The sequence below is a fragment of the Typopeltis vanoorti genome, chromosome 6 (genome assembly GCF_054136105.1).
Source record: "Typopeltis vanoorti isolate ZY-2024b chromosome 6, IOZ_Tvanoo_1.0, whole genome shotgun sequence".
NCBI classification, from domain to species: Eukaryota; Metazoa; Arthropoda; class Arachnida; order Uropygi; family Thelyphonidae; genus Typopeltis; species Typopeltis vanoorti.
Genome location: NC_143554.1, coordinates 9817168 through 9833105, shown reverse-complemented (window position 1 = coordinate 9833105; position 15938 = coordinate 9817168). Strand labels below are relative to the sequence as shown.

The following is a 15938-nucleotide window of genomic DNA, read 5'->3' as shown; positions in this document are numbered from 1 at the left end:
GTCTCTATTATAAGAGATGAAGAAAAACTTAACTAGCAACTACTCCAAGAACTTGTTGGATATTCACAGAACCTTGTACAGAAATTGCTATTCTGTAATCCTGCTCCACAACAAAATCCTGACATTCACAGGAGGACTCCTATTTCCATCTCTTACAATGGTAGACTTTCTACTAAGATCACTAGTCTTCTTAAAGTTCAAGACATCAGGGTGGCTTTCAAGCCTAATTTGACTATACCATGTTTGCTTAATTCTTCTAAAGACCACAATCCCCTTCTACAAATATCCTGGGGTTTATAATATTCCATATTCTTGTGACCTTTCTTACATAGGCTAGACATCAAGAAGTTTGAAATAAAACAAAGAATATACTAGAGACATCAAAAACAGAGCACACAACTCAGGGTTTTCATTTTTCTAAAATATGCACCACAACATTGAGTAGAATAAGAGTTCCATGCTTTACACTGAAGACAACTTCACTGCTCACAACATAAAACAATCTACTATGGTTATATTTTTACATGGCACGCTTAATAAAAATCAAGGATTAATCCTGTGTGATATTTGGAAATCGTTTATCTGATCTTTCCACATGTCAGACTTCTACTTTTCAGCCAACTATCTGCACACAATGCTGAATAATAGCTAACTATGCTACCTCCCGCATTACATTGTAATGTAGGAGGTAGCATGTTTATATTTTACGGTTATATAAACGTCCCACATTTCTACTGTAACGGTTCCTACAGTTTATTTTAGTGATGTTATAGTTTATGTTTGCCTTTATTGGATATATTTTCATGTATATTATACCTAGAAGAACCCACAATCCATATTGGCAAAATTAATAGGTTTCATTATCTTTGTAGTTATCCACAACCAAATAATTACTGAAAGATATGTCACTGGATATATATATATATTATGTATTACAGTTTCTGAAATTTCTAGGTCATATTTCAGTAATTGGAAATGCAAAATGCACACGTCTTTTACCTCATTTAATGTATACATGCAGTGCTGCTGCATGTGAATATCAAATGAGGATGGCTGGGATGGTGAAGAAATTGTTATTAATAATTGAGACTTACCTTTGTTTATCATTTATTTTTATTATATTTTTTAATAGTCATTCCTCAATTCACAACATATGTGACTTATGAGCACTCATATGATGATATCCCATTGATATATTCACTGAATAATATCTCCCTGCTGCAGTCCATGGACTAGGGTGTAATTGCTGCTTTCAAGACATTTGAAAGCAGCAATTTGAAAGTCTCCATGTGTTTGCATCTGATTAATTTACTGGTAAGTGCATAGAAGCACCTGTGCATTAACCTGTAAAAGGTTAATGCACAGGTGCTTCTTTCTAACACTAATGAAGATTTATGACACTTAATTTGAAATATCTGTGTAATTATAATTTATTAACTATTTCTTACTCAGCATATACTTGTTTTTTCCTATAATTTTTATGGATGCTATGCTACACAACAGTTATCTTTTCATCACAGGAAAACTTAGTCAGTTCTTACTACAGATAACTACCAAAAGTCCTAATGAAGCTCATAGGTACCATACTATTCTAAAGAAAATTCATTATAGCAAGCAAGTTTGATGGAGATAGCCATACAATACTCAAATAGGTTATTTATTCAGTCTATAAAGAAACACATTTCACGTGATGAACTACAGCTGACCTATTGCAAAAACACTTATAAGGCATCCATTATAGCCAACTAATGAAAAGTCTTGACAGAAGCTTTATAGGCAAAATGCTATTTTAAGGTTCATTATAGGAAACCATGAACTACAGCAAACTATTGTTGTTGTCGTCCCCATGAGTTTGCTATAGTAGTGAGAACTGAACACAGTGCAGATATTCAGCATGACCAGCTAGTGGAAAGCTGCACAAAAAAATATATTTCACTCTTTAGTTCTTTGAGTGTGGCTCATTATCTACTGTATACTACAACTTTCAGGTAGTTTCACATGTCACATAGCACTAGATCAGGCAAATGTGGGAGATACTTCCTCTTCAGCACAACCACAAGTCTGAGCTATGTTTACCATTACTCTGACATTATGATGGTAAATGGAAAGGGCTCTGCCTTGCAGTACATTGCATTTCTAAGTAGCTGATGATGAATGATAACTACAAATAATAATGCAAGTGTGTGATTATATACAGCATCGGTACATGACAATACAGACCCAAAAATCCTTTGACAACATTACACCATACTAAATTGAAGTAAATTCACAGCCTTCTCTACAAGCATTTCAGATTTAAGAAGACCAACACACACAGAGAGAGAGAGAGAGAAAGAGAGAGAGATTCTCAGTAATCTTGGACATGCCTGAGATCGTTCCTCTTTTTACTTTGATTTTGTGCAGTGCCGAACAGGAAAACTGGATATATCTAGTACCGACTGATAGCTTGTACAGTATTCTTTCTAACAGTGAGCAATTTACTACACTGTATTGATTCTAAGTTATGAGTGGTTTTTATTCTATTCTTTTGGACCAAATACTGCTGGTAAGACTGCATCCATTGTTCAGATACCCTTAAAGACAATGCACCTCTCATAATAGGATTAACTGCTATAGCAAGCAAGGGCCAACAGTTCCTCCCCCCCACACCTCTACTGCTACTGAGAGGCACAAAGGTCACAACAAGCAGCAAAACTGTCAGTATATTAGAAAAACTTATCAGTTCAGTCAGAAAATTATAATACTACAACTTTGATTAACACTAAGATGGCAGCACAGGAAAAATTAGAGTTCGAAAAGTCCTCGATTTGCTGCGTAACTTTGCTAAAGTAAGCAATACTTTAAGAAATTATTTAAAAAAGGCCATACTAACTGAGTAAGTGAACTAACAAAATGAAACTAAAGTATCAATAGAACTAGTCTGCTACAAACAAGCAGGTGCAAACTAATTTAGCTCAGCCTAATCAGCTATACTCACAAGTTGTTAAAAACAAAGATGAATGTGAAAACAATCCTTGCTATAAACAGTGATACTAATAGCTCAACTAAACAGTGAAGAAACCAAAAATATCATAAAAGAAAAAATAGACCCAAGAAAAATCATAATTGGAATCACAAAAATGAAAAGTAATAATAATGGAGGAGTCCTAACAGAATCCAAAGAAAAGACCAATATAGACTTGCTACATAATGAAATCTCTAAGGAATGCAAAGATATGTTAGTAGCAAATCCCAGTAAGAAACATCTTCCAAGTCTAATTATATATGATATTCCCAGCAAAATAAATACAAACAATGCAATTGACTTAATATGCATGCAAAATGAAGAACTCTTCAGTGGCGATACAGAGATGACACAGAAATTCATCATGACAAATAAAAAAACAAACAAGAGAAACTTAATTATCGAAGTAGATTCAACAGTGAGGACCAAATTGCGAAAACTAGTGTTAAAATGCTGTGGAGAATGTGTCATTGCACAGACTATATAAGCGTTCTGAGGTACTTCAACTGCAATAAGGTCCACCATCATACACGAGACTGTAAGGGGAAAAACCACCTGTCCATTCTGCTCTAAGGAACACAAGTTCAGCGAGTGCCCATGAAATGAGTCTGAGATGAACTGTATAAATTGCCAAAATCACAACATACATGCCAAAACCAAAAATGACTGCAAACACATGGCACTAAGTAAAGACTGCTTGACATATAACTACTATAGACAGCTCAAAATTCAAAACATAGATTATGGAAAACAATAATAAAATTAGCAGAAACCGCACTATTTTCCTTGCATACCTTCAAATAAATCTTCAACACTCTATCACGGCTGTAAATAACTTAACAGAATTCATAAATAGAAGAAATATAGGACTAGCATTAATACAAGAACCTTCATCAACAGCAAAATACATGGCTTTTCAACTAGTTATAAAATATTTTCCAAAAGATAAGGAAGAAAGAAAGAAAGAGCTGCAATACTTGTGGTCAACCCTGAAGTTGAGACAATATTAATTTCTCATTACAGAAATGAGGATTTGGTACTCACTGAAATTAAATACAGTGGAATTAAAACTTTTGTCGTGAGTACGTATCTAGACCATCATAATGATATAAATACTACTCAGATAAAATGGGCAATGTTGTAGATTTTACCATCAATCATGGCCTTATTCTTGGAATAGATAACAATGTCCATTCAGTTTCATAGTTTAACAAGAGCACACAAACAAAAGAGGTACAAATCTGGAAGAGTTTCTAATATCAAATTCCCTACACATAATAGATGACAACAGTAATATCCCATCATTTGAAAATACCAGAGGAAGCAGTTTCATTGATCTGACAATAGCAAATGACACTATTTTACCCTGGATTTCTGAATGGAGATGCAAAGAAGAGAAAAGCTGTTTTGACCATCTCATACTAAGTTTCATCATCAGTAACAAAAATTTAAATGAAATACATAAAAAACCAGTGCATTAACATCAAGTACTTCACCAAAAACCAATCTAGACACATTTGTAGAGGCATTAAAAAGAGAATTTACGTGCCTAATCTCAGAACCTCACTTTACTGAGATCAGCGAGCAACAGCTTAAGAACTTAGCTTAGACAAGAACTTTGGGCATCAGCAATAGCTAACATAAACTTCTTTGCTTCTGAGCTTTCATCAGGTCTGAAAAAATCCTTTGAACCAAACACAGAACAACCAAGAAGCTAAACAATGATGGTAGAAAATCAGTACCTTGGTGGAATGACGAACTAACAGTCCTAAGAAAACATGTAACCACACTCAGATGACTATAACTAAGAACCTATAATAATCAAGATTTAAGAGACAGAACTACTAAATACAGCTAGCTATCAGCCCAAAATTTCAAACATGAAAACAGAATCATGGAAAAAATTCTGTACTGTTTCAACTGTATTGAATCCTTGGAACTGTACACATAAATTAGTAGCAAGTAAGAATAAGGCAACACCTATATTTTCAACTATTAAGAAAACAGATGGCTCTTACACTAAAAACTTAACAGCAACTGTAGCTATTATGATAAACAAGTTTAATCCTGATGACGAAAAATCAACAGATGAAGAAATTCACAAAACGTACTGACAAAGAATGGAAACAAACAGACCCTCTTAATGATGATTTATTCACATGTAATGAAATCGAGTCAATATTAGGTTCAATGGATCCAAGAAAAACTCATCGAGAGGACAGAATAAGCAGTGATATACTGCTAAGAGCATTTGTTGAATTCCCCTAATTCATAACAACAGTTTACAATGAATGCCTAAAAAGAGGGTGATATCCTTTATTATGGAAATGCTAAAATTATACCCATAATCAAACCAGGCAAAGACACATCCGATGAAATTAGCAAATACAGGCCAATTAATCTTATAAATGTTACTGGTAAGGTACTAGAAAAACTGATAAATCGAATAATGCATTTTGTCTATTCAAGTGACCTATTAAGCAGCAATCAGTATGCATTCAGACCTCAATCAAGCACAGTAAACACAATTACAGTAGATTAAGTAGACACAGTAAACCAAATTATGGAAGTTAAAGAGTTCACAGACAACAGTCTACAGCAAAAAAAAAAAAAAGAGAGAGAGAGATACTACTGATCTCACTCGATATACAAGGAGCCTTCGATGCTGCGTAGTGGCCAGTCATGATTAATCAATTAGGAGATTTCAAACGTCCAAAATACCTAATCTACCTTACAAAAAATTATTTTACAGACAGAAGAGCAACCATGACATTGAAAACCACAGCTGTAATGAAAAAAGTCAAATGAAGCTGCTCGCAAAGTTCCTGGAACATTCGGTACGATTCGTTATTAAGACTTCCCTTTCACTACTGAAACAAAAGTCATAGCTTTTGCAGATGATGCAATGATAATGATTTGGGGATGCAACGGCTTACAGTTAGACTAACAGCCAATGAAGAACTATTTAAAATTACAGAGTGGGCACATGAGAAGAATGTTACTTCAACAGCACCAAGTCTAAATTTCACATAAAAAATCAAAACAACCTGTAACGGCATTCCTGAACAGGAAAGTTCTTGAGGTAGCCAGTGTTACTCCTAAAATACTACGAGTAACAAGAGATGAAAAATTTACCTTCATCAAGTACATCTCATATGTTGCCAAAAAAAGTTTACAAATAACAGACTTTCAAGCTAAATTGGCAAGGATAAAGTGGCGATTAGACCAATACGCACCAAAAACCTAATGAGCGCTGAACATACTGGATTCAGTGCTTGGGGATTAGGTCACCAAGTGCTGAATACACTGGAGCTATACTACCATTGATATCATATGCTGTGCCTACTTGGATATATGCACTAAAATCTAATAAAAACAGACAAAAGTTAAACAGATTTCAATGTCTTATAGCCATACAAATAAAGAATACAGAACAATATCTTTCCAAGCAGCTTGAATTAATGCTGGTCTAACTCTGATTTCCCTGAAAATGCAAGCATTCTCTCATATATGAGAGAATGCTTACATTTTCTTCCAGAAGATATAACAGAAATTCCAACATTGATCCAAATTGCTATGAACATCTGCTTCACTACAGTAGGTGGCCTCACCCAGCAAAAAAAAAAATACATGAAGGAGAAAGAAAGCTCTGAATCTGATGATTTTCATATATATATGGAAGCAAAACGGAAGGAAATGTTCGGTGTTCTGTCATTGCATATTACAGACAGTCCATTATACAAGAAAGCTGACTAGACTGCATCCCATCTGCTCCAACAACCAAGCAGCACTTGCTATAGTTCATTCACTTACCTATCTCCAGGAATCAGAGCTCACCACCTCTCATCAAAAGACAGCAACAATTTACAGTGACAGTAGAAGCACTAGAGACAGCATAAAAACAACCAGAACAACCATATAGTGTTAATAGAACAGACAAGAAATGTGGTTTGGAATCTCACTCTAGGTGGATGGGAAATCAAGTTCTGCTTGGTGAAGGCACACATGGAGTAGCAGGAAACAAGAGAGCACACAGATCAGCTGGCTAAAGAAGTGGCTATAAACAAATGGCTAGAAAAAAGTTACCATAAGCTCAAAATTTTCTATAAAAACACTGGCAGAAGAAATAAGCCTAAACTTGTGGGAAGAAGAATGGAAAACAAAAAACAGATCAACAACAAGAGAATTCTTGTGAAGTGTCAGAAGCAGACTGGCTGAAAAAACACAGCATCTCTCCAGATTTAACTATGCTCCTAATGGGACATGGAAAATCCAGACACTACATATACAGATTCCATATCCTGGAATTACTATCATGCATTTGTTGTATGCAGCTTCAACAGAGTGTCAGTCATTTACTTTGGCTGTCAGCTACTGGACTCCATCCAGATGCCCCTAATACATGTCATCAGTGGTGAGCTATGGAAATTTTAACAAAGGGTTCGCATCTTTGAGAAGAAAAAAAAAAAAAAAAAAACTTATTTCACATAACTTTTATTAATACAGCTTGTATACAAATGCCAATCAAAAAGTATAAAGGGACAACCTGTAAAGGCTATCATTTTTAAACCAATATTTCATGATCTAAACATGAAATATTTGCACACAATCAATTGTGTTAATTTAACTTACATAAGAAAACATTTTCTTACTATCAAAATATAATAAGAATAGAATCTTTTACAATTGCACATATGAAATAGTCCCCATTTTTTATAAACAAAATAAATTTCTTTTGTTTGCGATAGAAGTTTTTATGACAAAATATTATCTAAACACAATAATATTGAAGTACGTTATATTTATCTTTGTTTTTATACTTCAAGTGATAATCAACAGAACCAATCAAGGAGCTTTATTTTATAGTCCGATTTATTTATATGCGATTGCCAAACGTGAATTCTTATTTGTAAAATGGTAGTAACAGTAATTATAATATTTTATTTAATAAAATCACTTTGTTAGGTTGCTGTATGAGTTTGTCGTTTAATATATTTTAAAAAATTATGTTGTTTTTTATTTTGAAAAAATAAAAAAGTAAAAAAGAAGAAAAAAAGGCTCACAAATTTGAGAAAAATTTAACAAAGGGCTCGGGCGAGCCCCTTATAGCTCACCACTGCATGTCATCACTTCTGGAGACAAGTGATCAGTGTCAAAACAGAGATTTATCCAAAAGTATTACTCAGAATTATTTAATTTTGGCAATAAAATCAACTTCCAGTCATTGCAATGTAACTTAAATTACTGATATTGTGTGAAGAATATGTACATATAGATGTAAAAATATAAATGTAAATATGAATATTGATACAAAAATATAAATGGTAATCAGCACTTTGAAGTTATATGTAATATATGCATTGTATGCAATGGAGCATGCAGAAAATAAATTACCTCCTGGTAGGGTTACTATTGGGAGCAAAAATGAAAATGCGTGCATGCGTGCACCCACCCACATTTATGTTGGTTCACTAAAAAAAACTAAGCTTGAATATTGCTCATACACCAAAACAATCACATCCATAAACCATACTTTCCAATCCACCATGTAACATTTCACAAACTAAGTTCCAAACATTTTATACAATGGTCTAAGCACACAAGATTTTCACTTAGTCATCTTGTCTGTAGCATTGGATCCCATAGAATCCCAGATGACTTAAATAAGAGACAGGTATCTTTTATTGAGCAGATGATGTTATCATCTATGGATTGAAGGTTTTTTAAGAGTTCTTGATAATTTTTCAATTATCTCCAAATATATGACTGTAATGAACTTTTTGCTATAAGGGATTTGTGTAGAAACAAAGTATATTGATAAATGTACTGATTCTAAGAAAAACGATGGTTAGAAAATATTATAGATGTGACCAAGTTTGGTGGTAAGAAAGGCATGGTTCTGATCAATAGCTAATTTTTGCTAATGCCATAATGCTGGGAGGGATGACTCTGGATAAATCAACTATCATGGGATAGGTTTCCTGTTGATAAAACAAGAGCTGTGAATTGAAAATGGTATCAGAAATGGCATTTCAGAGGAGGCAGGTAACACAATATGGCAGAAAGTTCTCCGCAGGACATATTTATATGTTAGTAATATTGTATATATATTTAACAGTTATTCAGTTGTTTGAAGACGATATCAAGAGTTAAGGAGAGTACAGGCAAAATGTTCTAATATCTCTTCAGAAGAATTTGGATAAACAAATGCTATGATTAGAACAATGATATCAGTTCAATGTTGAAAATTTTGCATTGACTACTGATGTACTTACAAAAGAGAGAGAAGCTCAAAGCTAAGAAGACTTACTAAAAACAAGCAATTTCATCTTTTGCTTCATCTGTTCCTTTAGCATCACATTCACATTCTCTACCATAACGATCATGGTAACAACTACATATTCCACATTCAAAAGTGCCATTTCCAGCAGAACATTTTGGACTGTTTACTTCCTGAAATACAAATCATTGCTATTAAAATAAAAACAATTACTACTATGCTTTTCTTTCAGAAAAATTTTGTAAGTTAAATTATTTCTCAACTTCATATAAGACAGACTAAATTTTTTTTGACAGAAGGATTTTGATAACTGACAAATGATTTAAAATTTTACATAAAAAATTATATTATGATATTAATATGATTTTGTTTGTAAGTGGCTGTTTATATTATAAGGTCAATTCCAATAGAATAGTGACACATGGATGGAGACAAGGACTGCTTCTGTTAGCATTTTAACCTGTAATAGAACTCATATTTCTTCTACATCTGTTGATAGATGGCTGGTGAAGTACACACTTTTTAAGTGTAATTCCCTAATTATCCACAAATTAGTAAAAAGAACTGTAAAGATGAAAGTATCAGTAAGACAGTGGGAATGGATGACATATCACCATGCATTTTTAAAGAATGTGCAAAAGAGTAAGCCATGCCCATGACCTGGTTATTTAATTAAAGTCTTGTAGTGGGGAAGGTTCCTAAGGAGTGAAAAAAAGGCAAAATAAACGCTTCTGTTCTTGAACCGCATCTCCAAAGACATGCTTCAAGAACAGAAGTTTCCAATTGTAGGCCTGCTATATATCTGCAGCAGAAATCAAAGTGCTGGTAAAAATAGTTAGAAATAGAATACAAGAATGGACTGATGGTTGCGAAGGGCAGGTCTTGTTTTAGCAATCTGCTTACATTTTACGCCCTCTGTCCAAAAAGAAACCAAACTTTTGATAGAAAATAAAACACAGGCCAATTATAATTATTCAAATCATTTATTTCAATCAATATACTCTCCCTCAGCTTCGATAGTGTTTAGCACAGTCAATTAATTTGTTAAATGAGTTTTTTTTATATCGGTTTTTGGGGTACTGTTGAGGATCATGGTTACTGCCGCTTGAATGTTTTCAATGCTGTCGTATCGCTTTCCTTTCATCAGCAAATGATGTCGGGGGAAGAGAAAGAAGTAACAATGTGCTAAATCAAGTGAATATGGTGAGTGATCCAACACAAAAACTTGGTTTTTGCTCAAAAACTGTCTCACAATGTTCAAACGATGAGATGGCGCATTATTGTGCAAAAATGACTAGCTGCCTGCATTAAGATATTCATGCCATACACAACGAATTCTCACTATCAAGAACTTCGAGATAAAACTTACCATTGATCATTTGGCCAGGTGGAATGAATATTTTGTGGATAATGCCCTTGAAATCATAGAAGCAAATCAGCATTGTCTTTACTTTTGACTTCTCCAAGCAACTTTTTTTCCAGATGCTCCTCTTCTGGTGGTCTCCACTCAGCACTTTGGTGCTTTGTTTCGGACTCGCACTCAAAACACTATGTTTCACCACCAGTAACGATCATTTCAAGGAAGTTTGAGTCCTTACGAGCAGTTTTAATGAGGTCCTTGTAGTGTTCAATTCGATACATTTTTTTGGTTGTTGGTCAACTTGTGGGGAACAAACTGTGAATTCAATTTACGAAGGCACAAACTCTCGGTCAAAATGTTGTGCACAGTTGATTTTGGAATCCACAATTCAGCTTCAATTAAACTCATGGACGATTTTGGTTTTTTTTTTTTATGAAAAAAAAAAAAAAAAAAAAAAAAAAAAAAAAAGCGAAGTTAACATCCACTTTTTGAATGTTAACATCGCTGAGTCCAGTTTTTGGATGGCCCGACTTTTCGTCGTCCTCAAGCATCTCACAACCACTTTGAAATCGCTTAAACCACTTGTAAACTTGGGTACAGGATAAGCATTCATCACCGTATGACTTTTGAAGCATTTGATGCATTTCGGTAAAACTTTTACCAAGTTTAACACAAAAGTCAATCACAGCTCTCTGTTTGAAACTCATTTTCTGACCGTTCGTCAAAACACATTGTCACTCAGCTTCTAATGAAACAAATGTCATAAACAGTTGACACAACACTAATGAAGGTTGGTTTCGACAACAAAAAGATACAACAGGTGGCATCACTAGTATCTTCTATTTTCGAAAAGTTCGGTTTCTTTTTGGACAGAGGTGTATGATAAGGTGATGAATGTGTTGGATAAGGGAGTTCATATACAGTGAATTTCTTGGACTCTACAAAGGCATGTGGTAGATTACCATGACACATTCAAGCGTCTCACAACCACTTTGAAATCGCTTAAACCACCCGTAAACTTGGGTACAGGATAAGCATTCATCACCGTAAGACTTTTGAAGCATTTGATGCATTTCGGTAAAACTTTTACCAAGTTTAACACAAAAGTAAATCACAGCTCTCTGTTTCAAACTCATTTTCCGACCGTTCGTCAAAACACGTTGTCACTCGGCTTCTAATGAAACAAATGTCATAAACATGTGGACAGACTTATGTGTTCGTCGAACATGTTGTTTATTATTTTAACGGTATAATAGAACACAGAAACTAAGTAAATAATTAATTTATTAACTTGATGCTGATATTTCGCTGGTGTTATAACCAGCATCTTCAGAGCACAAAAACACTGTTTGTCACAATACACAAGACTAAAACAACATGGTGTACTTAAACAAAATTGTAGCAGCAACACAAAGACTAGAGTCCTGATTTTGGCGCCCTCTATCTGAAAAAAAAAAAAAAAAGCTATCATATATTACTAGAGTCCTAGAAAAGTACTAGTTTTTTCTTAATATGACTGTCTCCCAGATCTTCAGCAAGTTAATACAGCCATATTTGTTGAGATTTGGAGTGTGTTTTAGGGCTTCTGTCGCCTCTAAGAACAATCTCTCTGATTTATACGGGTTTCTGTGTAGTACTTTTGTGTTTTTCCAGTTGATCCTGTGTGCAGGGGTATCCAGAGCATGGTCCGCTAAGCCCGACTTCCCATAATGATAATTCCGGACGTATCTTTTATGTTCGCTGATGCGGATGTTCACAGTTCTTCCAGTTTGACCGTAGTAGGCTTGATTGCATGAGCAGGGTACTTGGTAGACTCCTGGATGTGATAAAGAAGGAATGCTGTCCTTGGGTGAGCGGATGAGGGTGGCTAATTTGCTACATGGTCTGAATGTAGTGCGTAGTTTATGTTTATTGAGAATTCTTGAGATCTTTTCGGATGTGCCTTTAATGTAAGGGATGGTGACTGTTTTGTTGTAGTTCTCTGTGGTGGATGGTGGGAGGGGTTTCTTAGGAGTGTTTAGTATTTTGTTTATTTTATGTGGATTGTAGCCGTTGGCCAAGAAGGTGTGGCGTGAGTCAGTTCAGCAGTAAGAGCCTTGTCATTGGAACAGATTGCTCTCGCTCTATGGGTTAGCGTTTTTAATATGCCATATTGTTGAGAAGGATGGTGGTGTGATTGTTTGTGTAAGTATCTGCCTGTATGTGTGGGTTTTCTAAAAACTGAAAATGATAAGGAACCATCTGGGAGACGTGTGATGAGTGTGTCCAGGAAGGGTAGACAGTTGTTGGCTTCCAGTTCCATAGTAAAGTGGATTTTTGGATGTTCGCTATTTAAATGTGCTAAGAATGTTTTCAATGTCTCAGGGCCATGTGGCCAAATAGCAAGCACATCATCAACATAGCGTAGCCAAAGTGTTGGTTTGAGAGTGGCTGTATTGATTGCTTGTTTTTCCAGGTGTTCTATGTAAAAGTTGGCTGGGGGGGGGGGGGGGGTAAAGGGGGGAGCCCATGGCTGTCCCATCAATTTGTTTGTATATTTTCCCTTTGTATTAACTTACCGAAGATCTGGGAGACAGTCATATTAAGAAAAACTAGCACTTTTCTAGGACTCTAGTAATATATGATAGCTTTTTTTTTTTTTTTTTTTTCAGATAGAGGATGCCAAAATCAGGACTCTAGTCTTTGTGTTACTGCTACAATTTTGTTTAAGTACATCATGTTGTTTTAGTCTCGCATATTGTGACAAACAGTGTTTTTGTGCTCTGAAGATGCTGGTTATAACACCAGTGAAATATCAGCATCAAGTTAATAAATTAATTATTTACTTAGTTTCTGTGTTCTATTATACCGTTAAAATAATAAACAAAATGTCATAAACAGTTGACACAACACTAATGAAGGTTGCTTTCAACAACAAAAAGATACAACAGGTGGCATCACTGTTGTCTTCTATTTTTGAAAAGTTCAGTTTCTTTTTGGACAGACGTGTATGATAAGGTGATGAATGTGTTGGATAAGGGAGTTCATATACAGTGAATTTCTTGGACTCTGCAAAGGCATGTGGTAGATTACCATGACAGATTCATGTATAAGCTGCAGAAGATGGGATTAGATAACAGATTGGTTTGATGGATTAAAGACTGGTTTTCTGAAAGATATCAGCAAGTTGTGTATAAGGGAACAGTGTCTCAGAAAAGGAAAGGTGACCAGTGGCATGCCTCAGGGTTCTGTTCTTGGGCCCCTACTACTTAACTTATTTGTTAATGATATTTCATGTGGATTGACTGGGGATCTTCAAATGTCTGAAGATGATGAAAAGTTAGGTAGGATTATCAGGTGCAGTGATGTTGTTAATTCTCTACAGGAAGATTTGAATAGACTTCAAATCTTCCTGTAGAGAATTTTTACTTTGACCTTTTATTTTTACTTATTTTGATCCTAAGAATAACATCAATTATGAAATAGTCACTATCAGACCTAGCTCCACAGTCTGAATATCACTGATACAATTCCTCACTGCTGTCCAATTATCACCCTATCTCACTTACCTCAGTTTAGAAGTAATATCTAAAATCATCAATTCCTAATTCTTACACTACCTAATAAATGACTGCCAGTATGGATTCTGTCACTGCCAATCAACAGGAGATCTGCTCACACGTCACCCATCTCTGGACAAATATATCATGGAGAAGTTTGGTGAATCTCAAGTGGTTGCACTTGATATCTCCAAAGCTTTTGACTAGGTCTGGCAAAAGCTTACTAAGCCAAGTACCATCATTTGATCTGTCTCAGGACTACCGTAGTTGGATTGCCAGTTTTCTGCCTGGATGCACACTGTGTGTGATGGTGGATAGTTCCTTATCCTCCTATCATTCAACTAATGCCAGGGTTCCACAAGGTTCTGTCCTCTCACCAACCCTCTTGCTACTATATATCAATGACCCACTTCAGTTGATCTCCAACCCAATACACAGTTTTTCAGATGACAGCACATCGCACTCTACCCTTTCATTTGATAAACTTACTCTACACAACTCACCTCCACCTAGAGAACATCAACCACCACCCTCAAATCCGAGCTTTCCTCCAATGGGATTCAGATAATCTCATCAGTTTCAATGCTAATAAAACCCAGTTCTGTCTTATTTCTCATAAAGAAGAACCATTTTTTCCAAGTATTATTTTTGACAATACCCAAATTTCCAGACAATTTGAGATTTCTCTTCTTGGAATTACCCTGACATCAAACCTCTCCTGGCACAAACACATTACAATCCTTGCATCCTCAGCTTCAAAAAAACAAGGATTTCTCTTTCGCTCAAGATGTTACTTCATCCCCGAACAGCTGTTATCATTATACACAAATCACAAATCTGCCCAGCCATTGAATGCTACTCTCACATATGAAAGTAGCATTCAATGTCTCACATATCTGATATTTTATATCTCACAATATAAAAGCTCCCTCAAAATGCTTGACTCAATACGGAGGAGAGCAATTACACTTATTAATGACCAATCTCTTACCCCCCCCCCACTTTCACACAGATGATTGGTCTCTGCAAAATGTGTATTCTACAAATATTTCCATGGAAAATGTTCATCTGAAATAGCATCAACAATTTCCATCACTTAGTACTAAGCTCATTAACATGTGCAGCTGCTGCTCAACATCCATTCATGGAGAAAATAACCTTTTCTCCTCTGCTTTGGCTCGCCAAAAATGCCTGGACATCTACCGTCTCCAATAGCTCGAACAGCTGCCTCTAATGACCATAATTGCTGCCAACTGGCTCTCTTATGGACTCCCAAATCTGTTCCCTCTCTCTCTCTCTCTCTCTGGCGATGACTGGAAGCCTTTCCTTCTTCAGCTACATCTGGAAGCCCTCTATTTGGCCTGGAAGTCATCTCTCTCTCTCTCTCTCTCTCTCTCGATGTCTCGAACCAGGAAGCCCTCTAAGCCTGGCTCTGTCCATTTTTATTATGCCTTCACTAAGACCTCACACGAAGTTCGTAACCCCCAAAGAATTTGGCCCGATTCTTTCATCTTAAGTTAAAGTTCCGTCTGCTCTTTGTTCTCTTCTGTGCTACCTTTTGATTGTAAGTTGCTGGCCATCGGAAAGTTGTTTGAACCTTTCAGACTGACTTCGGAGGTGTTTACGTGCAGAGCTTGTAAGCCTTTCACATACATACAAAATTTCATAAACAACCTTTCTTATGCCTCCATGTAGATTTATTACATACAGCTTCGGCAGCAAAACATTGCCTTGTTTTTTAACACTCGGAAATAT

The 15938-nt window shown here is 35.5% G+C and overlaps 1 protein-coding gene across 2 annotated transcripts in view; it reads right to left on the bottom strand.

Moving 5' to 3' along the window:
- Window positions 1–15938, bottom strand: part of mys (position-specific antigen beta subunit myospheroid) — a 390003-nt gene that overhangs the window by 104032 nt on the left and 270033 nt on the right. For both annotated transcript variants that reach the window (XM_090394055.1, XM_090394056.1), the window contains exon 13: window positions 9315–9457. In XM_090394055.1, the coding sequence (XP_090250181.1) occupies window positions 9315–9457 (143 nt within the window). The remainder of the gene's footprint in view (window positions 1–9314; window positions 9458–15938) is intronic.